Source organism: Magallana gigas, chromosome 7 (assembly GCF_963853765.1).
Source record: "Magallana gigas chromosome 7, xbMagGiga1.1, whole genome shotgun sequence".
NCBI classification, from domain to species: Eukaryota; Metazoa; Mollusca; class Bivalvia; order Ostreida; family Ostreidae; genus Magallana; species Magallana gigas.
This window is the reverse complement of record NC_088859.1, coordinates 39,653,612-39,679,227: the sequence shown is the minus strand read 5'-3', so window position 1 is coordinate 39,679,227 and position 25,616 is coordinate 39,653,612. Positions and strand designations below refer to the sequence as shown.

General features: G+C 33.7%; 2 protein-coding genes across 8 annotated transcripts; one reads left to right on the top strand and one right to left on the bottom strand.

Annotated features, from left to right (window-relative positions):
• Positions 1 to 927: 927 nt before the first annotated feature.
• Positions 928 to 20,619, bottom strand: LOC105332164 (proline-rich protein 36). Of its 7 annotated transcripts, none has more exons than XM_066065692.1 (8): positions 20,488 to 20,619; positions 15,377 to 15,563; positions 14,815 to 14,934; positions 6,310 to 6,361; positions 5,463 to 6,107; positions 5,281 to 5,335; positions 4,239 to 5,193; positions 928 to 1,016 (listed from the first exon to the last, which is right to left on the bottom strand). In XM_066065692.1, exons 2-7 carry the CDS (start codon positions 15,557 to 15,559, stop codon positions 4,299 to 4,301), a joined length of 1,950 nt encoding a protein of 649 aa, XP_065921764.1. In that variant the 5' UTR covers positions 15,560 to 15,563; positions 20,488 to 20,619; the 3' UTR covers positions 928 to 1,016; positions 4,239 to 4,298. The 7 variants fall into 7 exon arrangements, with proteins under 7 accessions (XP_065921764.1, XP_065921765.1, XP_065921763.1 ...); XM_066065693.1 differs by having other exon boundaries at positions 20,443 to 20,488; XM_066065691.1 differs by lacking the exon at positions 20,488 to 20,619 and adding an exon at positions 15,729 to 16,857.
• LOC105343766 (cytochrome c oxidase assembly protein COX19) lies at positions 20,548 to 24,296 on the top strand. The gene is made up of 3 exons (XM_011451238.4): positions 20,548 to 20,703; positions 21,491 to 21,602; positions 23,981 to 24,296. The coding sequence occupies exons 1-3, from the start codon at positions 20,634 to 20,636 to the stop codon at positions 24,057 to 24,059; spliced, it is 261 nt and encodes an 86-aa protein (XP_011449540.1). The 5' UTR covers positions 20,548 to 20,633; the 3' UTR covers positions 24,060 to 24,296.
• Positions 24,297 to 25,616: the final 1,320 nt, after the last annotated feature.

Below are 25,616 nucleotides of genomic sequence, written 5' to 3'. Positions count from 1 at the left end.
TAATATCCTTCCCATTGAGTTTGAGATAAGGAGGAATAACTACCAATACTATAATTGTTAATAATGACAAGCTCTATCATAATGAAGGGATTAAAGCCTGATTATTGTGTTCCATTGATAGAGTTGTAAGTCAATTCTGGTGTACAAGTACTAAAAAAAATCCCAAATATGACACTTGTTTACTTGTTAGAAAACAAGTAACACGTTTTTCCATGTTTTCTTTAATGATGAGTAATGAACTATTTATTAATAAGAATATTTTAATTCATATAAACAAAAATGAACACTAAATACGAATTTCATTCGTGAACAAAATACAAGTATGTAAGGCATAACAAGTGCTTATGAATCTATGGGTATTCATGGTTTATCAAGAGAATCCTCTTTGATAGTATACAGAAAATAATCATTTATATCATCACTCAACAAAACTTCAAATGAGGAAGAATACTTCAAATTTGCTTCATCTTGAATTGACTGTAAAAAGAGTAATCTAATATCTGGGTCTTCGTCAGTAATTTGCCAAAGGTTTCCTAATGGGTGCAGTACGCGGTGGACATCTTTCATACATGATACAGCCATTTGATGACCATCTTTAGATTTCAGAAGAGAGTCAGTGGTGCCTTTATCTATGACAACATGGAAGAAGTTATTTTTGAAGGGTAGCTGACAGACATCTGCCATGACAAGTCTATAGTTGGACAGAAGATTTCCATGTTTTTGATCAAGGTCTTCAAGTAAGCCTTTCTGCCACTGAAGAGCTCCTTCAGAATAATCCACACAGTAAATTATCACAGGTGTCTTGCATCTCTTGAGAAGCACTGAAGGTACATCAGACGTTCCACAGCCAAGATCCAAAATATTCAAACACACTTCCCCAGTCTTTTTACGGAGTTGTTGAATTTTTGGTTCCAGATTTTGTGACACTTCGTCTGCATCAACAAGCCAATCCATCTTCACTTGTTTATCCCAGTTGTAACGTTTTCTCCAGTATTCTCTTTTACTTAAGTTTGAGTCTATGCAAAAAATAAAGATGATAGTTTAAACAGCATACAATTCTGCAATATGTCGATCACTGCTAATGAATTGTAGGCATGGTTATGAATTACAGAGGCTGAATCTCTTGACAGCATGACAACTATTTTTGCATGACGAAAATAGAATAAATGGTATCCCAGTATCGAATAGTTTATATACAAACCATCATAAATGTTTCTCTTGTGCTGAACACATGTAAATGTATTTTGAAATGAAACGGGTAAATTAAACCTTTTTAACAAGAAATAACACCGCATACTTTGTCAGAAATTTTGTAAACACATGAGGTATGGCAGCCCGAAAGGGGCTTCTATCGAATGATTGCGTCTCTTGTTAACTCAGTATTTACCTCCGGTTTTGTCGGTGGTCTAATCTGTCTCTCTTTATCTGTAAATATTAAACGCTTTCCTTCCAGTTTGTGCTTTCTTACGTTTACAAAAACTATCATTTGTATCAATCCAAAGAGAAGAAATATCAGCGACAGAATGACATTGCCTGTTCTGCTGGAACACTGCATGTTGCACAGAAGACAAGCAACATTAGCGTACACCATAAGTCCTAAAAATAGCGCAAATAGCACTATCGCTGAGATGAAAATTGACCATTCACTCGAAAACAATTTCATTCTCATCAAAATAGGCTCAGTTCCCTGTTTGCAAACTAATGATAAACTCCATGTGACGTAATAAATAACGTCATTTCGGTAAACTTTGCGTGAATCACACATACCGTCATAATTAATTTTGTTGACCCTTTTCCGCGATTGAGAGCTCTAAATTTAAAAATATGATAATTATCTAAAAAGCCCCTATTTCAACACCATACTTTTATTTTACATTTACAAAAGAAGGTTAAAACTTCCATCATGATACATCTACTGACTATGATTCGCTCTATTTCTTACGGAAACCTATTGTCAATACATAACGTTAGCTCTATAGAAACAGCCAGGCTGAAATCTACACGCTCCATTTATCGATTGGTCGAAACCTAACAAGCGGACTGAAATCTACACGCCCCGTTCATCGATTGGCAAAACCTACAGCGACCCAAGAAAAATCACGGACTGCACGAAATAATCATAATGATGTCAGACTCAAATTCTCACAGAAGACGATTTTAATTGGCAGTTTCTTTTAGCTAAAGCCTGTCTCACACAGAACACACGGTTTATACGGTTGACCACCCGTGTAAACCGTACATACAACCGAACCAACCGTGGACTTATCCGACTTACACTCGGGCCATTCGAGTGTATCCGTGAAAGCCGTGTATGATTTTTCAAACTTTTAAAAAACTGGCACGGGTGCCATGTCCGTGTATGATCATATTAGCGATCGTACAAGACCGCGTGAGACCGTACGAGACCGTATATGCAACCGCACATGAAATGTTAATCCGGGTGTTGGATGTAGGACTTGGGAACGGTTTCACACGATTCCATACGATTTATATACGATATTGACACGGTTAGCTCACTCCCCTCGCGCCTTCTGGCCAAAATAATCTCAATGTCTATCAGTCTTATCATGATTTCTAATTCCCTTATTCTGTCATCTGCCATTTTTATAACTTTTCTGTTGAAAATTCGAAAATTTATGAAGCCAAGCCATCAAAACGAGTCAATTTATATCAAAACATACACAAATGTGTGATAATTCGAGCATAACTCGAACAAAAGTCGGTGGGATCGTATGTAAACCCTGTAAATGTCCAGTTAATCGAGTAAAAGTCGTGTTTAATTGTACTAGGCCGTAACAGACCGTACTAGACCGTACTTGGAACCGTACAACAATCGTATGAAAATCGTTTGCAAATCGTGTTCAAACCGTGACAAACCTTGCTTGACCGAGTATATCCGTGCTTTGTTCGTACATACTCGTGCTACATTCGAGTCTAAATCGTACCAACTCATCCACAGGCACGGTTGGAGCTCAATATTCGTACCAGTCAACCCGTGTATAACCGAGTATACCGTATTGAAACCGTGTGCCCAACCGTGTTCTGTGTGAGACAGGCTTAACGCACGTATGTGCATTAACAGTAAATTAGTGAATTTCACTTACTTTCTACAATCAATTTATAAATTTGTTAAAAGAAAGATGTAAATATAAACAATAAAATACTTTCTTTGATGATTCATGCAGGTTATGAAGTAAGCGATCGTTGCAGAAAAAATTAACATAATCCGTGTTAGCGATGTTGCCACCTCCATATCCCGCATGAATCACCAAGTAAACATTTATTGCTTAAAAAGTCAACAGTTTCCAACCATTTTACATATAATGGATTAACCTCTTTAGAAAACATTGAGCCAAGGCTTTGGCAAAGTTTCAATCTAAACATGCTTATTTTTGATGGAATGTATCAGTCAATATATCATTGCGTGTTATTCTTTGAGAGTCCAAAAGTGGATTTTTGAGAATATTACACTTATGCCTTCTCCTTAAAAAACCATGATAAATTTTGAAGATGCAGGAGTTTACAGGTATATTTATACTTCTATCAAAGTTGTTTATTTTTATATATCTAGCAAAATTGGCAAACTGCCAGTTTTCAAAATCTCTTTTTCATGGTTCTATGGGCAGTTTTTATTAATTTAAATTAGTATTATGAAAAATGAAGTTTTAAGTAACATATACTAGTATATAAATAAAACAATTGTGAGAAATTTTCAATTATTTTCTTTTTTTAGTGCTCAAACTGCATTGTTTTCCATAATTTTTCTGGGTTTTTAATCCATATTTGGGCCATTATTCTTAGGTCACAGCTAAAAATAGAACGACACCAGCTAGCAATTGAATTCAAAATTTCGACTTTAATGGGTTAATCTTTCAGTTTTAAACACTTTTTAAAATATCTATAAAAAAAAAGTTGAGAATGCATTTTTTGACCGATTTTTACGGAATTGCAAAATTACACGTGGCGTCACTGCTGATGCGAGTTCAACAGAGCGAGCGCTCGTCAAAATCTGTGTTGCGGGTATTGGGAATTTTGGCGAGCGCTCGCTTTGTTGAGCTCGTTGGTGTCTTGCTCTGCCAACAATCATTAATTGTACCGTGGATTATATAAAGAATAAATTTAAAAGTTTGCACAAATTATATATTTGCTGCAACGTTGACAGAGAATGGATGTGACAAGCTAGGTCGCCGCTTTTTTAAAGACCATGCATACACTGCATTTACATACATATAACTTACTTTCTCGTCATAAAAAGTTGAAGCATATGTCAGCTCTCCTCTTTGTGTGCTCTTTTCAAATCAAGATGACGTGGCTGCTGGTAAAACACAGGTGCTTCCATTGGAGCCGTCATGTGAAATGGCGTTACTACCAGCAACGTAAACCCTATTACAATCGGGAGGGATCGAAGTTTGGACAGGACTAGCAGCAACTTTTGGGATACATGTATTCGGATTGAAGAAATACCCAATGACAAACACAGGCTGGGTTTGAAAGGGATAGTTTACGTTTGGACTAGGCAGAGGTGGGTAAGCCACAGGTGGAACAAACATGTTGTGCTGATTATTTCGTGGGGCAATAGGGACACTGACGACAGGGTGCTGTAGCTGGCGCTCTGTTAACTGCTGAGGCATTGATGGAAAATTTGGGGGTAAATGGAGACTTTGATTGTCTGGCAGTGATGGAGTAGTCGTCGGTATGAAAGGAGGAGGAAAATCAAACTTGGGAGGAATTTGTGTAAGCGATTGTGGAGATACTAAACCATGATTTGCTGTTGGGATCGGTGATGTAGCCATAGGTGGGCCCATAGAAGACAATGCTTGTACAGTCTGGTATGATGGGACATTTGTCGAGTATGATACAGTATGTGTTGATGGAGTCGTCGTAGAATAATTAGTGGCGTTTAGCAGAGTTGTGGATGGAGAAGCTGTCAATTGGTATGGCCAAAAATGCATGTATGGTAAACCGCTGTTATCTGGGATATACGTAGACGGTGCATATGGAGGTATATTACTGCTAGAGACATTACAAGAAAGAGGGGGAATGTTTGGAGTAGCGAAGGGGGGCATGATACTGCTAGAAACATTACAAGCAGGAGGGGGAATTTTTGGAATGGCAAAGGAAGGGGTGCTTGATGCTGTTGTGGTTACAAGACACTGGGGCAGATCAGATGCTGTAGTCTTCGTTTCGGGTGTTCTGCGAAAATAAAAATGTCATACATGCATTAACGAAAATTTGTTATTAAACAGAAATAATGAAATTGAACTAACAATGGGTACTTACTCTTCAATTAATCTGGGACCAATTTTCATCTGATTTGTCAGTTTTTTCTCGTTTTCTGAAGGATAATTATCATAACATAAATGCAAGTGGAGTAATCTTTATAATAATACGCGTTGAAGTGCAAGAATAAGATACTAAATGTGAATTGAGTTTGTTACAAATACAGCACACAAACTCATTACCTTTCTTTATGAAACGAGGAGGTTTAATGTATATGTGTTTATTGTTTGGGACAGGTCCCTGGTGCATGGTTTTAGCATGGGGATCATCTGTGTCTGCATTTAGTTCCGTGTTCTTGGTGACTCGTAGATCATCGACGTCGTTTTCAGCGACTTGTGAGTCATCGCCATGGACCTTGTTAACTTGCAAGTCTTTGCTGCGGTTGCAAGGATCTTTGCTACGGTCGCAAAGATACTTGCTGTGGTCGCAAGGATATTTGGTGAAATTGCTAAGATCTCTACTTTGGTCGCAAGGATCTTGGATGTACTTCATTTTGTTGTCATGTTCGTTTGTCAAGAGAAGTCTGCCTATTTTTTCAAAATTATTTGACTCTATCTCCACTGCTTTATTTTCTGTAGAGTTATAACCAACCATTTCATTTCTATCTTCTTTTTTGGCCGAGTGTCCACTTTCATGTACGTTTCCTTTGTTCTCTGGACATTTCAGAGTTATTAACCCGTCTCCGATTTCGTCGTCCTTGGAAATCACCGTGTTTCCATCCGTATCATAGCTCACCACACAATTCATTATGGAATTTTTAGGTATTTTGTTAGTCTTCTTTTTCCTTGCTTTATCACGATTGAAGTTTGTATCTTCATCCTTGCTCGCTGTAATTATCGTAAATGGTTAATATACTTTTGAAATATATTCATATATCTACAATTTTTGCTAGCATAGCATTTATATTACATGAAGTATATATAACGGTATGTCATTAAGAAGTATCAATATCAGTAACATACAGGTGCGTATATTCCAAAGTGAACCAATGCAAAGTCCGAGCAGAAAATAGATGAAATAGACACTAACCAAAGGAAGGTATGGCTGCTGCATTGGACGCCACTATCTCGTTATTGTCACCCTGTTCGTGAGATGTAAACAAATTAGGCATTTATAATTAAGATCAGTTCTTATACATGTACATGGATATCCATTCAAGACAAAAAAATGCTTGTGTTCATCTATTTTTGGGGGAAAGTATGGGTTTCAAACAAAAAAGGAAAATAATGGGGCGTGGATCCACCCATAATCCACATAAATTCGCTTCTTAGCGATCCGATTTCAACAGACTCTGATATAGCAGATCATCACTGGAACGCTTGGGCTAGATTTAAAGTATATAATTTCGTTTGACGGTTGACCCTCTATCCAACAAAGAACAGGGGCGTACAAGGCGTTGTATATCCCCCACTCGGAGCAATGAAGATGAAAGAATTTCAATTCAAGTTAGAATATTAAATTTTGACTTGTATGCATTGTTTTCATTATAAATTTCACGATGGAAGTCAATATTGTGATTTCATTCTATTAACACGACAAGTATATGTTTCCAAATTAAGCTGCACGCCGTTTTTAGCATAAATCTTGGACCATTCACTGTTCTTAATTGCAAAATTAGGTATGGATGGGTCCCGACTCCATCCTAAAGGTAATTTTATTTAAAGAATAAGTTTATATTGATTTTTATTATAATTGATTTATTAAAATGGAGTCTAGACACATAATGGGTCAAATTTGTGATTTTCACCAAAAACGTTTTACTTTATTAGTTATTGTCAAAGAGTTAAATTTATTCACACACATTTCAATGTGTCAACGTAGCTCAGCGTGATAGGTGGAGGCTCGTAGTCCATCCTTCTCTATGGAGAGGGTGTTCGAATCGTATATACGGCGTTATATTTTTAATTCATTTGCTTTTAAGTAGAACATGTTTTGCCTTTATATTGGATTATTATGAAAAAATATATAATACCAATTATATAATGACAACAATTACCTAGTGTTCCTAATCTGCACACATAATGTCGGATAAAATATATGAGCTCATGCTGCAATGCTAAGAAAGCATCAAATAAAACAAAGGGGATAAGTAACAAGTGCATGTATTATTGCATAATGTATACTATATATTTTTAAGAGAATGCAGTTCTATATTATACGTGTACATGTACTGATGCACAGTTTCAAATATAAAGATCTTTTATATGTTCATATGCCATTTCAAAAATCTGGGTACGGGGGATTTGTCAGGCCTTGTACGCTCTTGTCCTTTCTTTATATTTACATCTACCAAGCACGATTCCATCTATTTCTTAAAGACGCTTTAGTTAATTCATAGCTCTAAATTTACATCTACCAAGTATGTTTCCCTATATTTTTTACGGAAACTTATAGTCAATTCATAGCTCTATCGAAACAGCCAGACGAACACGCTCCGTTTATCAAGTATAGTCAGTACCAAGTTATTGCTTCCATCCCATTTTGATGAATTTTAATTAAAATACACATATCTGTGAAAGAAATACAGTTGAAATCGATAAAAGGGAATATATCCAAGATATCTCCATTGAACAATTATCATTTTTCACTCATAAAAGTACACAGGAACGAAAACAATTTTCTTACGGAGATTCATAATGTAACATTGAATGTATAAAATGGACACGTTGATGAAGATGCTAACGTGGATGAACGTTCTATATGTGTGTTTGATTTATATAAAATAAAGTTTTCATTTCTTTAGTTTAGTGTTCCTATCATCATGATCCTACCCAACCAGTAGACGCCAAGTGTTGTCGAACAAACAGGACACGACAACAAAGAGCATAGCCTTGAAATCTCAATATCAATAATGGGGCAATTTAATTAAATAATTGCAACGTAATGCATTACATGAGTAACGTAATGCATTACCATTACCATTTTATGAAAATTCAATAAGTTTTTAAATAGTATTTATAAGCGAAATAAAGATTTTTTGCAAATGTTTCATAAATAAAACACGATGTAACATGTTCACTATCACGTTCAAATTTAATGACTAATACAAGATTGCTGTTGCACTTTATGATAAGTTTCAAAGATTTCATTTTTTAACTGCATGTCGGGTTTAAAAATCTCCCAACGCAATCGGCATCCCTTCCATAAACCATCACAGTATCTGGTTTTGTCTTAGAATCCCTGGCCTCCATATTAACTTATGAATCCGCGACTGTGGTTAAGAAGAAAACCAATATTTAAAAAATACCACTTTTTTCCTTTAAATTCTAACCGTGTTAAACAACCATCATCTGGAAACCCATGAAAAATCTCCTTACTCTTATATCTACAGATCCAAGAAACAAGACTTTCATGCATTAATAAGAACATATCAGCATGGCGTCTCTCTTTCCAGATTTAAAATAAATTTTATTGAGAAGTATTCAGACGGTTTCCTACAACATCTTGTTTATTTCTATATCTTATGGTTACAGTGACATTATTTTACCAACCGTTGCACAACTTTAATTTTCACAAAAATTGACACAATCATACAAACAATTTTTTATCAAATAATTTATTCAAAAAACTTGCAGGTAGGTATGAATAAGTGAACACATTTGGATATTGGCACAAGTAAAGTTTACAATGTATAATGCATGTACAGCATACTATAAAAATAGAACTTTAATACAAGCAGATTGTAAATAGAACATCTCACCAATTATCATATAATACATTACTATTGATATTACATACTTTTTTAAAATTCAATTTTTTAAAACAATAACTATACGATGATAAACTTTGCCAAATTAAAATCAAGGCCCAATTACAACTATAACAACCATGCTCCAGACGAATTGTGAATAATGCAACAAATTTCATTACGTAGAACAATCAAAATCACATTATCACAGTTATTACACAAGGTTTAGATTTCTGTTGTTTGGCACTCTTGTATGGTACACTTCACATGACTCTCCTACATTTTACACAGTGATCTAAAAGACAAAACAAAAATTTAAAAAAAACCTTCCTTTTGATATCAGACTACACTGCTTTATATTAATAAAGTTAAGGTTGAAAATATTTATGGAAAAAAGCATTTTTCTTTGAAAATTTTCAGTCTAAAACAATAGAGACCAAGAGGCCCTTGGCCCCACCGCTCAGTTGCTCACCTAAGCAATGACATCCATAATAATATCAGCTTTATGAATTTCTATACAAAATATATATGAACAATGTAGTAAAATAGATCCTGCATAAAAAGATATCTAAGATTTTCTCCAGATAGTGTTTTGCTAAACACCGAGCCCCTTTTGTAACTGGATGCTTTCATAACAATAAAATATTTTGAGCATTGCAGTTCTCAAGAAGATCAAGATCAAGAAGATCAACTACTCATATAAATATAAACATACATCTAAATTTGAACCCCTTTAAAGTGGCTCCTGAAATGTCCAAGGGCTTCAGTCTAACAATTAATGGAGAATCAACAGATGCCAGGATGCTTACATATAACTAATACCATGTATTATACCGTTTCAGATTTTGAGAATACAATGTAATCAAATTCATTTCCTACGGCCCCTTAGTATTCTCATTCTACCTCGGGAGAACATGATTTGAACAAGCTTAAATGTAAACTAACTGAGGATGCTTCCACACAAGTTACAGCTTTTCTTGCCATTTTGTTTTAAAGAAAAAGATTTTTGAAACAAGAGGCCCATGGGCCACATCGCTCACCTGAACAGCAGTTCCTTGTAACATTACATTTCGTAGCATATGCTTTTTCTATTTTAAACATTGAACCCCTTTCTGGGGACCCAGTTATGGTCCGAGGTTTATGGTTGGCTTGAACAACATAAACAGTTACATAGGAATGAAAATGTGTAGCACTGCGGTAGGACCGCACGTACACAACCTGAAAAACTGAACGTAGCAGAGTTCCACTTCAAGAGAAATAACTCTCAGACTGTACAGAACATCAAGAAAGATAACTCTTGGTTCCACTACATTAGAGTTTACACAATTTGAGGATCCTTGCATAATAATCTCACAAACTGTAGCATTATAGTTCTCGAGAAAAACTTTTTAAAAACATTTTCAATATATCTTTCTATGTTAAACTTTGAACCCCTCTTGGGGCCAAAGTATAAGTCCAGGGCTAAAGTTTTAATTATTTGGAATCTACATTATTTAAGGATGCTTGCATAGTTATCTCACAAGCTGAAGCATTATAGTTCCCTAGAAAAAGATTTTTCAACATTTTCCCTCTATATTTCTATGCTAAACTTTGAACACCTCTTGGGGCCCCAGTATTAGATTGAGGTCACAGCTTTTATAATTTCGAATCTACACTATTTGAGGGTGCTTACGTAGTTATCTGACAAATTGATGCATTGTAGTTCTCGAAAAGAAGATTTTTAAACATTTTCCATATATACCGGTACTTCTACATTTAACTTTAAACCCATCTTGGGTCCCTAGTATTAGTCCAGGGGTCACTATTTTAAAACTGTCGAACCTTTATTATCCAAGGTTGTTTGCATGATAGTAATCTCACAAATTGAGGCATTGTAGTTCTCGAGAAGAAGATATTTTAACGTTACCTTTATATTTCTATAATAAACTTTGACCCCATCTTGGGGCCCCAGTATTGTTCCGGGGGTCACGATTTTACCAATTAGGAATCTATATGAGCGAAGGCATAGAAATTCCACAAACTAAAACATTGTAGTTCTTGAGAAGAAAATTTTTAAACTTTTCCTTTATGTTTTTTAAAATGTTTAAATTTTGAACCCCTCTTGGTGCCCATCAATTGTCCGGGAGTTACAATTTTTTGAATCTACATTATTTAAGGATGTACATGTATGCATAGTAATATCCCAAACAGTTGCACTATAGTTCTTGAGAAGAAGATTTTAAAACATTTTCCTATATATGTTAAAATCTAAACCCCTTCTGGGGCCCCACTTTTTGTTCAGGGGTCACTATTTTACAATCTTCACTATATATACAACCGTTTGTGTATGTATTGGCATTTTTGGTGAAGTGGTTTTTGAGAAGAAAAGTTTTAAACATTTTTCATATGTAGTTCTATGTTAAACTTTGAACCCCGCCTGGGGCTGCAGTTTTGATTTGAGGGTCACGATTTCTACAATTTAGAATCTTCATTATACATACAAGCTTTTGTGTAAATATTGGCATTTCTGGTGCAGTGGTTCTTGAGAAGAAGATTTTTTAAACATTTTCCTAAGGTATATCTATGTTAAATTTGAACCCCGCCTGGGGCCCCAGTTTTGGTCCGAGGGTCACGATTTTTACAATTTAGAATCTTCACTATGTATACAAGCTTATGTGTAAATATTGGCATTTCTGGTGCAGTGGTTCTTGAGAAGAAGATTTTTTTAAAAATTTTCCTATGTATTTCTATGTTAAACTTTGAACCCCGCCTGGGGCCCCAGTTTTGGTCCGAGGGTCACGATTTTTACAATTTAGAATCTTCACTATATATACAAGTTTTTGTGTAAATATTGGCATTTGTGGTGCAGTGGTTCTTGAGAAGAAGATTTTTTAAACATTTTCCTATGTATTTTCAATGTTAAACTTTGAACCCCGCCTGGAGCCCCAGTTTTGGTCCGAGGGTCACGATTTTTACAATTTAGAATCTTCACTATATATACAAGCTTATGTGTAAATATTGGCATTTCTGGTGCAGTGGTTCTTGAGAAGAAGATTTTTAAAGACATGCACCCTATACTTACTGTTTCGCAATTATCTCCCTTTTGAAAAGGGCTGTGCCCTTTATTTTTACAATTTATAACCCCCTTTCCATGAGGATGCTTTGTACCAAATTTGGTTAAATTTGGCCCAGTGGTTTTTGAGAAGAAGTTGAAAATGTGAAAAGTTTACAGACGGACGGACAGACAGACAGACGGACGGACGGACGGACGGACGACGGACAACGGGTGATCAGAAAAGCTCACTTGAACCTTCGGTTCAGGTGAGCTAAAAACCAACAAACTATCAGTAATTCTAAATTATTCTCCCCTTTAAAGAGGGTGCAGTCCTTTATTTGAACAAACTTGAATCCACTTCACCAAATGATACTTTGTGCCAAGTGTTGTTGAAATTGGCCTTATTTTTTTTATCATACATGACAATCATTCATCACATGCAATATCATGGGATACTTACCATTATTAATTCATATGTAATAAATATAAAGATGCTAGAAATGTTCTATTTAACAACCTTTTTCAAATTGTAAATCTTAACATTGTCAAATGTTTTACTTTGGGGTGACAGTGCAATTAGTGAAAATGAAAACAAGCATTTATTAACATTAGTTTATAATTTTATCAAAAAGACTGAAAGATTTAACTGATCTTATAACTACTAGTACACAGTTGTTAATTATATACATGCTTATTAAGTATGTGATCAAGCACAAGTAATACATACATGTAAAGTTGGTTTGAATTGTATAGAATTTAACATATATTCCCTATATTAAAAACAGAACATTGTGAAAATACTAGTTACTCAGTAAAATTTCTTGAAAAATACCTGCAAAGAGGTGGTCAGCATTATCTAAATTTGAAACAACCCAATTCGCTGCTTCACTGCTGTCCAGCCTGAAATCAAAAAGATACCAGGTACATGTATATAAACAAACTGAGACAAAATTGAAGACTTTGACAATTTTTTTCTGATAATATAACCAAATCTACTGTACTCAGTCAGTAAAACAGTTAACTAAAAACACACTTAAACCTTATATTTTATATCAACATAAGTCAACATACTGATATCTCACGGACACTGTTGACCCCAAACTGATGACATCAGATTCAATGATGGCCCCGTATGCTGCAATAATATCCTGAAGGAGAGTAACATCGCAGTCCCCAGGTAAATCACAGAACTCTACCACATTCTCTCCATTCAAAACCCACCCATCTTCCTCCTCTGACTTTTCCTTACTTGAAGGAACCTTTCCATCTTTTCTGTTTTTCTTTGGAGGCACATGTTCAGCATCTTCAAACTTAAATACATCATTTAAGGCAGACATTGATGAAGATGTTAAGCTACCTGGCAGAGAACTATCAGTATTGTTAATTATTTCCCCTCCTGGGCAGGGAATATTTAACATCTTTGAGAGCAGATATGCATCAATTTGTTTGGTGGATCCAGCACTGTCTAAAGAAGTCTGAGTAATCACCACTGATTCATTGTTCTCAGAGGAGCTTTCCCCTGTCTCTTCCACTGAATTCGGCAATGGATTGGTGCACATTGCTGCTGTCTTATTGTTCTTTTTCTTCTTTTTCGTGCTGGATTCTGAGATGAAATCCTCTATGGAGAAGCCCCTCCTTGATGGCTGGATGTTGGAGAACTCGATGTTGTCATAACCATTGTGTGAATGGTGATTACTGGATAGACTGGGTCGCCCAAAACCCCCAGTGTTTGTTGGGGGACCAACGTTGGGAAGAACCGCATTTGTAATGATTGGTGCTATACTCGGGACAGAAACCTATTAAAACAAACAAAAATCTTCACAAAGTTGTTTCTGTAACTTTAGAGCATATCACTTTTATCATGTCTATGAATAAAGCATCTGTGTATGGTAGTAAAGTTATTCAACATGCATTTGAAATTTCCTAAATTTATAAAGAAGACTTAATTCTACAAACTGTAGAAACAATTAAGTCAAAGCATTTAAAAATGGAATTCTTTTGTTCACAAATTTTATCTAAATACAGTGAACCTATATTTACCGGTAATTACTTGTAATTGGCCCGGCCTATACATGTATATGCTTACATATATATATATATATATAAAATAACTATCAAGGTAATTGTTTTAGAGGAGAGGTCAAGTCCCTTCTTAATGGAAAAACCATACAATTTTCTTGGAAATAAACCAAACTCAGTATGTCGCCAAATTTAGGAAGTAAGGAATAGTAATACAACAGTTTCAAATCAATTCAGCTGTTAGTCATTAGTTGAGTACAAAAATGGATTGTGTTAGTAAGTTTGAATGGAGACACATTGGCTCTATTGCTACTTGCAAACTGAAACGAAAGGTTCATCTTCTGTACACTTTTGACATAAAAAAAGAAATACTGTGGTAAAAAAAAATAGTCTACAAAATGTTTACCTACCATGTTCATCTTACTCATAAATGATCACTTCAGTATCTTCATAAAAAATTGCCGTTTTAAGATAATTGCTTTTAAAAAACTTAATCTAAATTTAATGCAATTTTTAAAATTTTAAAGATATTTCTTAGATCATCAAGCATAAGCTAATAAATACCAACAAAAACCCAAGCCAGCTTCTATCTCCTCTCTCTTTCTTTCTCTCTTTCATTCATAGATTTTTCAATTATTTATACAAATATAATAATTAGAGTCAAACTTCTTAACCAAAATAGACTAACAATTCAAATAAGTGGACTGTTGTTATCACATAAGATATAAATTAAGCTTACAGGTTTGATAAACATGTGACCATGACTCTTTGACAAGTCAACTACAATACAGACCTGAGGTTGTCCGACAGTGGACATTATATTGTCTGTCAGATGCTGGCGGACCTTCGCTCTTCCTCTCCCACGTCTTTTTGCTTTAGGGTTCTCATCAAGTCTGATTTGCTCAATGTATCTCTATGATAGAACAAAAAATATCAAATAACCTGGGTACACAAATACATTTACATGTAATCATTCCAAATCTGTGGAGAAATGAGTCCTGAAAATATAGAGTTAAAGCTTTTATTGGATATAAAAAATAAGGCCAAAATAAATTTAATATTTGTTTGGAATTGCCTCCCGCCTCATTAAAATACCCCCGCTGATTAAATTTTCTAAGCAAAAAATAAAGAACACTTTTTTATATAGAGAGATTTTTAATTATTTTTTACAAATTTTTAATTAGTTGAACTTCAAGTTTAAAAAAAAAAATCCCACCCTCTCTACTGGGTCTAGGTACCTCCAGGGGGCAATTCCAAACAAACATTTTTTTTAAGGATGGCCTAATCAAGACATTTAATAATAACACTTTTGTATTGACTTATATACAGACATGCTGACTTAGTGAGCATTCTACCTCTTTCTCTATTCTGAAGTGAAGCTGTGGTACCCTGGGGACCTCCACCTCACTCAGTTTTTTCCCTCTGCCATAGCACCTGCATGTCAAGACCCTCTCTTCTTCTTCATCCTCTACCAGTTCATCACAAAAGGGAACAATCTCATCATAGAAATCAGGGTCATACAAGATCCATCTTGACATTTTGCTGATTTGAAAGCAAAAAATAAATGAAATATGAGAATATGATTCCTGATGAAATTCATCATTTTATCTTATTCTGTTATCAACTTATCATAATTAGATTTTGTTTTGAAAACATATAATTGATTACTTCCAAGACTAAGAAAAAGCACAACATACCGGTATTTACCACATTCCAGTGCTCTTTACCCAGTGGCAAAGCATGCTGCACTTTTTCTTCAGAAAAGCTTAAAGGCCATGGTCCCGATTTTGGTCAACATTTATTTTTATATTTATATTGTTTAGAATGCTTATGTAGAGCATTTCTAACAATCAACCAAAATTTAAGTGTCAGTCATAGATTTATAAGTGTTTGTTATGTAAACAAGGCTTGTGCCATGTTTTTAAAAAGTTTACACTGGTTCAATATACCGGTACCAGTAAAAATTCTTTTTCAAGCTGATTTTACTATCTGCTAATTCATTTTGAACATAAATGAACTGCTCCTCAAATGTCACATTTATTTCAGTTCCAGTGGGGTTTTTTTCCACCAATTTGGGACTGGGCCCTTTCAATTGGTAAAAATAGCGACAAAACATGAAATTTTGGAAAATTCGTTTTTATCGATTATGATGAAATTTAAAGATTTCTATCATTTATTCAAATACTAATTAAAGCACAATGTTTCTTTTTCTAGAGTTATTGAAATTATTTATTATTCTGTTCCGTTTTTCTAGAAAATTTTGACAACTTGTACAAAATCTTTTTTTTTAAATTACAATTGGGAATTTTGGTTCTAAAATTGAGAAACTATATGGAAATTTCCTATTGGGACTGGGGCTGAATTTCGGTCCCAAATCAGCCCCCCCCCCCCCCAAAAAAAAAACGTCTAAACCTGGATTTTATTTTCAACATTCAAAATGTAAACAAAACATGACATTAGCTTTGTTTACATAACAAAGAAATGTGAGCTCTGTATCTCACTTATAACTGGGTGACAGAAATTCAAGTTTTGACTGACTACAAGTACTAGAAATGCCTTAATTACTGAAGCATAGAGTCAACATTAAACACAGATTTTTTTTTGACCAAAATCGTGTCCATTTACATGTAATTGAATTGATCTGCAAAGTGCAAATATGCTTCCTTATACAGCAAAACTCGTTTATAACGAATTTCAAGGGACCATAGAAAAAACTTCGTTATAGCCGTAATTCGCTATATGTTTATAATGAATTCGTTAAAAATATTATAGCGAATTCGTTATAAAATAATTAAGGGTTTTTCCGGCTAACAGTTTTCTAAACTATCGTAAGTTATAAAACTAGTGGGTATTGTTTTTTTTACAAAAAAACACATGTCTCCCCTTCTCCCCAAGGATTATATTATGGGGCAAATTTAACAATTGAAAAGAATGTCAGCTATATGTTACCCAGACCCAGACAAAATTTTATTATCTTTATCTTAATTTGACCTTGAGTAAAACATAGTCAAGGTCATATATAAATCAATAGTACATCTAAGTGTATTATAATTGCTCTTTGTTTAAAGTTTGAAGCCCTTCTGTCAAAGTATATTCAGGAGTTGAACAATGAAGTTTTTTCTAATATGACCTTGAAATAAAAATTCTAGGTCAAGGTCAAAAATTTTGGTAAGGTTCAACTAGGTTATATAACTTCTATCCATGATACAAGTTAAAAGTCTGTATGTTAAAGGAGTCTTGTGTTATGGTCCGGACAATATTTTTTATGAAAACTTGACCTTTAAGTACAAAATAGGTCAAGGTCAAAACGTTTGGTGGCGAGCACTCCTTCTCAATACCATCTACCTATGTTCCAAGTTTGAAGTCTTAATGTCAAAGGGTATTTAAGTTATGACCCAGACAAAATTTATTTTTTTTTTCTTAATTTGACCTTGAGTAAAACAAGGTCAAGGACAAATATTATTCAATAGTACACCTAAGTGTATTATTTTTGTTCTTTGTTTAAAGTTTGAAGTCCTTCTGTCAAAGTATATTCAGGAGTTGAACAATGGAGTTTTTTTCTAATATGACCTTGATATAAAAATTCTAGGTCAAGGTCAAAAATTTTGGTAAGGTTCAACTAGGTTATATACCATCTATCCATGATACATGTTAAAAGTTTGTATGTTAAAGGAGTCTTGTGTTATGGTCCGGACAATATTTTTTATGAAAACTTGACCTTTAAGTACAAAATAGGTCAAGGTCAAAACGTTTGGTGGCGAGCACTCCTTCTCAATACCATCTACCTATGTTCCAAGTTTGAAGTCTTAATGTCAAAGGGTATTTAAGTTATGACCCAGACAAAATTTATTTTTTTTTTCTTAATTTGACCTTGAGTAAAACAAGGTCAAGGTCAAATATTATTCAAAAGTACACCTAAGTGTATTATTATTGTTCTTTGTTTAAAGTTTGAAGTCCTTCTGTCAAAGTATATTCAGGAGTTGAACAATGAAGTTTTTTCTAATATGACCTTGAAATAAAAATTCTAGGTCAAGGTCAAAAATTTTGGTAAGGTTCAACTAGGTTATATACCATCTATCCATGATACAAGTTAAAAGTTTGTCTGTTAAAGGAGTCTTGTGTTATGGTCCAGACAATATTTTTTATGAAAAGCTTGACCTTGAAGTACAAAATAGGTCAAGGTCAAAACGTTTGGTGGCGAGCACTCCTTCTCAATACCATCTACCTATGTTCCAAGTTTGAAGTCTTAATGTCAAAGGGTATTTAAGTTACGGCCTGGACAAATTTGGATGAAGAAGAATAAGAAGAATAAGAAGAATAAGAAGAAGAATAAGAAAGTCGACAAAAACAATATGTCTCCCCTTTGAAAGGGGAGACATAATTAGTAGTTAAAATTTTGCCAGCGGGGGTCTTAAAATTACTTCATTTTAGCCGTAAATTCGTTATAGCCGTGTTCGTTATATACATCAATTTTCTATAGGTTTATATAAGAAATTTGCCGGGACATGAATAATAATTCGTTATAGCCGTAAATTCGCTATATCCGTGTTCGTTATATTCGAGTTTTGCTGTATGAACCTATAGAAAAGCGAAAACGTTCAATTCTGTGTGACCTTTTATATGACGTCACAATGATTATAATGCACGCCTTTATCGTTTGACAGTTACAATTAATAAAGTAAATGTAAAAACATCGTAATGTTAAAGATTCTGAACGATTTGCCATTCTCAAACGTATACATAAGGAAAACTGCAATGTTCAAAAGTTCACCAGGACATGAACTTGGCTGGTACGTGATCAAATCTTCTGAGAAGCACTTTAGGGTTCACAGGATTTGATCACATGATCAACCAAGTTAAAGCCTTGCCCTCTTCACATTTTTGACCTGAGCCCAAATATCGCTCATATTTCAAGACAGTTGTCATGTATTTTGTTTATCCTTCAACATAATATCTAGTGCTGAAACGAATGTTCGAATATTCGCGAATGAATAGTAAATTTCTAATATTCGAATGTATATTTAGCATTCGAATATTCGATCACATGTTAAACACCCATATCAAGCACTATAAACTATGCAGCATCGTGTTATTTCATTTTACTCTGAACGAAAGTAAATATAAAGCCATCTATGACTGCCATGCTTGGTAGAGTCTATTACTTAACCCTGTAATAGACTCTTCCGCCATGCTTGTTTACCTTGAAAGTAAAAGCAGGGTTTACATCGAACGGAGACAAACATTCTAGATTTTTCAATTCATGTCAGACGCTGAAGAAAAAAATTGCTTTACTGTTTAAATGAGTGTGAGCAACGGAGAGTTAATATCGAAAGGTACATCGAAAGTTTTTTTAAAAAGATACCTCGATATAATTTTTTTTTTTTTTAAATAAACAGAACATTTCCGGAGTTATGAGCGTTATAAGTTTTCTGTTTAATACTATATCAAACATGGCGGAAATATTTGGACTGACTTACGAAGTTACGTATCGGTCTCATACAGAAGTCAGGACTGCAGTATATTATTAAAGAAGTAATAAATCTTTTGATTGTAGTTGATGGAAATTTTTAAAAAATCAGTATATTGTTATTTGCTTAAAAATTAAATGCGCACCCAATTCAATGGATACTCATGCATTAAGTGTCAACTTCGAACTGACATGTTTAAGCAGTCTACACATACACCCACTTCGTAATACAAACTATTATATATGCTTAATACATTGTCTATGACGTCTACGAATATTCGAATACGAATCGAACAGTACTCACGAATATTCGAATACTGATTTATGGTATTCGTTTCAGCACTAATAATATCACATTTTGCACCTCAAATAATCTTTATTAGACAAAATCTGCTGCTTTTTTGCAGTTGAAACCATTATGCTACGGCTTAAACAAAGCAAAAAAGATGACGTCACAATGCATTTGAACGTCGGTTAAATGTACGAAGCTATATTGGGGCATTGACCGAATATAGCTTTGGTTTATTGGGTTACCTTTAATTCACAGGTCCGTGCAAGGGGTATTTGCAGGATAAAAGTTTATATTCAGTGTTATTGGCTACATTTATTCAAACATTTCATCTTGGAAAAAATACTTTTTCACTAATGATTTTTGTCATTTATACAGGGATTATTTACGTTTACGTCCCTTTTACATCAAATTGATCACAGGGGCTCGTCCCAAACTTTTTCACCATTTATGTATACCACCTCTACACAATAAAATACATTTTATTGTATAGAGGTGGTAGATATAAAATGGTGAAAAAAATCGGGACAAGCCCCTGTGAGTTGATCAACGCAACGTCATGTCTGATAATGATATGACAGAAACGGGAATCCGTACATGTGCATATTTCTATGATACGTGACCTTTTGTTTTAAGCAAGACTGATTAAGCAATCATACACTTACATTGAGAAACCTTAAATATTGCCGAAAAAGTCTTAGTACTCTTACCTTTCAATTTCACTTTGGTGCCAAAGCCCTTACAATTTCTTATACCTACCACTATTGGATAAAACTAAGCCAATGTAATCAAAGCTTATATAAACTTGTACGGCACCACTGTTACTCGGAAGTCCTCTAGAATTTGGGCTAGAAGTATGTCAACTCCAGGAACAAGACAGATTACTAAAGCTCCAGATAAAGGCATTTTCCCGCTAGATCATGAAGGTAACAAAACGTACACACATGTAAACATGTGAAGTAAGGTATATGGATGTATATTCGAAATTAGGAATGCATAATTTGATGTACTGGCAATTTTTTCTCTGAGGAAATTCGAGCTAACGTTATATGGTACAGGCGGAAAGTAAAGGATTTGCAATCGGTGGCATTGTAACTTTCTTACAAGTTCTCAGCAGGTCAATAAATTTCATTTCATGGGTTTTTAGCTCACATGAGCCAAGAGTTCACGTGCAGTTGCAGGTAAACTTTGTCGATCAAAATACAGGAATGTATATTTCATTGAAACAGCATCAATTTCACACAACAGAGCAGATCTTGGAGAGAAAAAAACTTTCTGATTTTGACGTCTATGAATATAAATGAGTTTCTCATGGAGAAGTAGAAGAAAGGCAGTCAATATTTAACAGCCTGTTTTGCTTAGCAAACTAGATAGTAACATTAAAACGGTTCTATATATAAACTTCTTCACAGAGTCAATCAATTTTGGAGAAGATATGAATGATTAGTGAAATCTGTAAATGATAAATTGCTGTTTTGTATTATTCTTTCTCTTTTGTTCCTTGTATTCATCTGAGTTTTAATTTTTTCAGTTGTATGCGAGTAATCTCCCATTTACCAGTAATAATGGTTTACCATATGCAACTTTAAACTTTTACATAGATTTTTAATTGTTAAAATTATTGTGGATGTTGCTGGATAATTCATTGATTTCGAAATGTCATTTAAAATATAAAATTTTTCATGCCTTGTTTAAAATTATTTGTACTTTTAGGTCTATGCAAAAGTGAAATGAGATCATACATGAGGTGTTTGATGGCCAACAACAGAGAAAACTCCAAATGTAGATCAGAAGCTAAATCATATCTTCAGTGTAGAATGGATAAGTAAGATTCTCTATTCTCATTTCAAGTCTTCAGTTTTCAGCTCACCTGAGCTGAAAGCTCGAATGAGCTTTTCTGATTACTTTTTGTCCAGTGTCCATCTGTCATTTCTAGTTTCAGTTGTCTCAATGGTAAAAACACTATGCCTGCGCTTTAGTGCTGAAATGAATACCATAAATCAATATTTGAATATTTGTGAGTGATATTCAATTCGTATTCAAATATTCGTTGACATCGTCTATAAGGTATTTAAGCATGTTTGATAGTTTATATTACTATGTGATTGTATGTGTAGATTGCTTAAACATGTCAGTTCGAAGTTGACACTGAGTATCCATTAAATTAGGTGCGCATTTATTTTCTATGCAAATAATGTTTAAAATCTTTCTTATTAATCTCTATCAACTGCAATCAAAAGATTTATTACTTCTTTGATAAAATACTGCAGCAGTCCTGACTCCTGTATAAGACCGATTTGTAACTTCGTAAGTCAGTCCAAATATTTTCGCCATATGTTTTATTACAGTAATAAAAAAACCAATAACGACCTTAATCCAGAAAATGCCAGTATATCTAAAATTAAAGAACAAATTATATCGTACATCTTTTAAAGAAAACTTACGATGTACCTTTCGATATTAACACTCGCACTCATTCAAACATTTTAGCAAATTATTTCTTCATCAGCTTATATGAATCAAAAAATCCAGAATGTTTGTTTTCATACGATATAAACTCTGCTTTTACTTTCAATGTAAATAAGTATGGCAGTCATAGATCAGAGTTAACTTTGCAAATGGCTTTATCTTTTGTTTTGTTCAACATGAAATAATCCCACACCCAACTTCTCTTTTCCATCGTAATGAAACAACACGAACCTGCATAGTTTACAGTGCTTAATATGGGTGTTAAACATGTGAACGAATATTCAAATGCTAAATATGCATTTGAATATTAGAAATTTACTATTCATTCACGAATATTCGAACATTCGTTTCAGCACTACTGCACTTTTTCATTTTTCTTCGATCTTCTCTGTGAAACTGTATTTTAAGGTTCAGGATACATGTATGTATAAAAAAAGATGTTATGTCTGAAAAAATATAGTACCGTAATTAATTTAGTATAACTAATTATCAATTTGCTTAGGTCAAATAACAATATTGCTCAGGTGAGCAGTGTGGCAAAGGCACCACTTAAGGTCAGACGACACGTTCCTCGAGAATCTTTTCTGTATCTCCTCTAAATAAAGAGTTCCAATAAAAAATATTAATTTTATAATTACTTTAAAAATGGTCACAATTTACTTGGATTTGTGTATGTGTCTAAATGGTCAAGTGGTTAGAACCGTGGCTGCTCACTTCCAGAAGCGTATAGGTTTTAGAGGTCGTGGGTTCAAAGCCCCACCCCGGCGGAAATATAGTTCTACTATGGTGTTTTTCGCTGTGCTGTAGATGTATTTATTTTTATATCAGCAATTCAAGTGTATTTTCATTGAAAATATTTCAAGAAGATTATATAGGAAATTGCATATTGTAGTATTTTGCAGAAATGCCTGGTAAGGTACCCTAATTTTTGGCAAGAAAGCTTGTCAAAATAGTAGTAAACCATTAACAAATTCCTGCAAAAAGTTGTCTAAAATTGAGGAACGTGTCGTCTGACCTTAAGTTTTTTTTTTCTTCAAAGTAATACTTTTTTTATCAGTCTAAAAGAATTATAGTAGAGAGAACTTTTATTCTTTCCTTTTGAGTGTCTAGAATAGTTTTATGGTACTGAGTACTTCTACTGCTTGACCAAAATCTGACTTTGAAGCAATTAAGATTTAAAACTTATGTTACATTTTCATTTAATAAAACATACAGTCGGTTTCACTTCTCTCAGTGAGCCCAACTGGGGGTCTCCGATGATGACAAATATAATAAACTATTATATTCAACTAAAAAGATATTCATTTAATTTGTACTCATTAACCAGTGACAAACTTGGAAAAAATGTTTGTGTTAATGAATAACTTTCAAAATAAAAAAAAATATGATTCAAATGAATACCAGTATTATACCAATATGATACACACTGTATAATAAAAAACAATGCACTGCTATATTTACATTATTTAGAATTCAGATATTTGTATCTCATATACATGTATGTATGTTACTCAACATCATACTTTCAAATTTTGGCTAAGCATTAAATATTAATCAAAAAGTATGTAAATTAATCATTCCTTAACATTGAAACTGAGATATAAATTCTAAAAATGTTGGTTTCAAATTGTTACCAAACCCCTTTAATTTAGATAAATGAATTGCATGTATATATGAATCCTAATAAGATTACATGACAGAAATCATGTGCCATTTGTTTGACCTTTTATTCAGTGACTTGATGCAGAAAGAGGACTGGAAATCTCTTGGCTTCCATGAAGAGGAGAAAGATAATGTGAAAAATGCTACATAATATCACAGACATTCAAAACTAGAAATTTTAACCCTTCATCTGTGATAAAAAAATGTTTTCTAATCATATTTGATGTAAGAAGCTAGATTATATCTAAGCAGAATTTTGTGTAAATTTGAAGGTTATGCATTACATGTATTTATGTACATGTAACTTTGTGAGTAAGCCAAGTAATCTGACTTTTTGATGTACATGATTGTTTCAAAGTGTGTAATATAAATAAAGTCTTTCAATTTCTTTTTATTTTATTTTTAAATTATTTATAATTCTATTCTTGCCAACTACATGTACAATGCACAAGTATTTAATTTGGGTCTACAAAGTCTTACTTAATGATATATAAAGACTGGCGTAAAAAAAAAAACGGCCCTAAGTAAATTGACCAAAAAATAAGTTTTGGAAATTCTGTTGTATGTACTTAATATTTGATGTACCCTCGTAAAATCCCCCTTTAATCCAGAATTACTGAACAACACAAACTCATGGAAGAAATGCATCATTATACTTGGAAGGGATACATTGTTTACATTCCCCAAAGACTTTTAGCTGCGCCTCAGATTATAAGGTATTCAATCTATATCGACTACAATTTATACCTAATAAATGAATGACCCGATATTCTTAATCATGATATCATTGTGAAGATGTTATCAAAGAAAAGTACTCCACCAAAGGAATTTTCAAAATTTTGATTATAGTCCAACTAATTACATCTTGAATTTTGCATTTAAGTCTATGGGCAACGTATGTTTTCTTAAGATATTGTAAAAAGTAACTTAAAATTCGTAAAACTCTCTTGGTTAATACATGAATAAACTTTCTATTTATCAAAATATGAAATAAAATGAAACTTTCACCGCTGATATTTTGACGAAATTAAAATTTTCCTTTTTTCATCATTCGGAGATAACTCTTTCAAAAATTTTAACATGCAAAATGACCGACTTTTTATATGTTGTCAGTCCTGTGAATTTGGTTCTCTTCACTTTTATTGCTATCTAGCAATACATGTATATATAACTACATGTAGTTTAAAATGATATCCCGTCATTATACATTGAATATTTACCTGGTTTGAACTTCACCTGTGTCACGTGGCATACATTTTGGTAAGTGTGTTCGACGTATTATATATATGCCACTTATCTTCATTTTCGCGAGCACGTTGTTTGCAAGGTTTATTTTTACATGTGTTATTTCTGATTGCAAACACTTTACCTCAGCTGGTGAAATTTTGGTAAAATACACATACCTGTGAAAGAAGTACAGTTGAAATCAGTGAAATGGAAAATACACAAGATATCTTCATTGACAAATTATCCCTTTTCACTCTTAAAAGTTTACAGGAACGTAAACAAATTTCTTACGGAGATTTATAATGGGAAATGTTTACATCTTTTACTGAGTCCATTCGGAAGTACTCGGGACACCTCGCGCAAGTTTAAAACGTTATCATCCAGGCGTATTAATAGCTGATGCAATGCAAAATCCCCGTAGACTTTCTATTTTATGATGTGTATTGAAACCTGAAGCAGTAGAGGGGGCGTTTCAAAACAG

Bases quoted from the DNA above. Each gene is read 5' to 3' on its own strand.
- LOC105332164 (XM_066065691.1), bottom strand. From the start codon at position 15,763: ATGCTTTGCCACTGGGTAAAGAGCACTGGAATGTG. The intron at 6,362-14,814 runs GTCTGTATTGTA...TCTCACGAACAG, and splicing joins CCACTGTCGGACAACCTCAG to GGTGACAATAACGAGATAGT. The intron at 6,108-6,309 runs GTTAGTGTCTAT...CGATAATTACAG, and splicing joins AGCAGCCATACCTTCCTTTG to CGAGCAAGGATGAAGATACA.
- LOC105343766 (XM_011451238.4), top strand. From the start codon at position 20,634: ATGTCAACTCCAGGAACAAGACAGATTACTAAAGCTCCAGATAAAGGC. The intron at 20,704-21,490 runs GTAACAAAACGT...TTGTACTTTTAG, and splicing joins TTTCCCGCTAGATCATGAAG to GTCTATGCAAAAGTGAAATG. The intron at 21,603-23,980 runs GTAAGATTCTCT...CCTTTTATTCAG, and splicing joins CTTCAGTGTAGAATGGATAA to TGACTTGATGCAGAAAGAGG.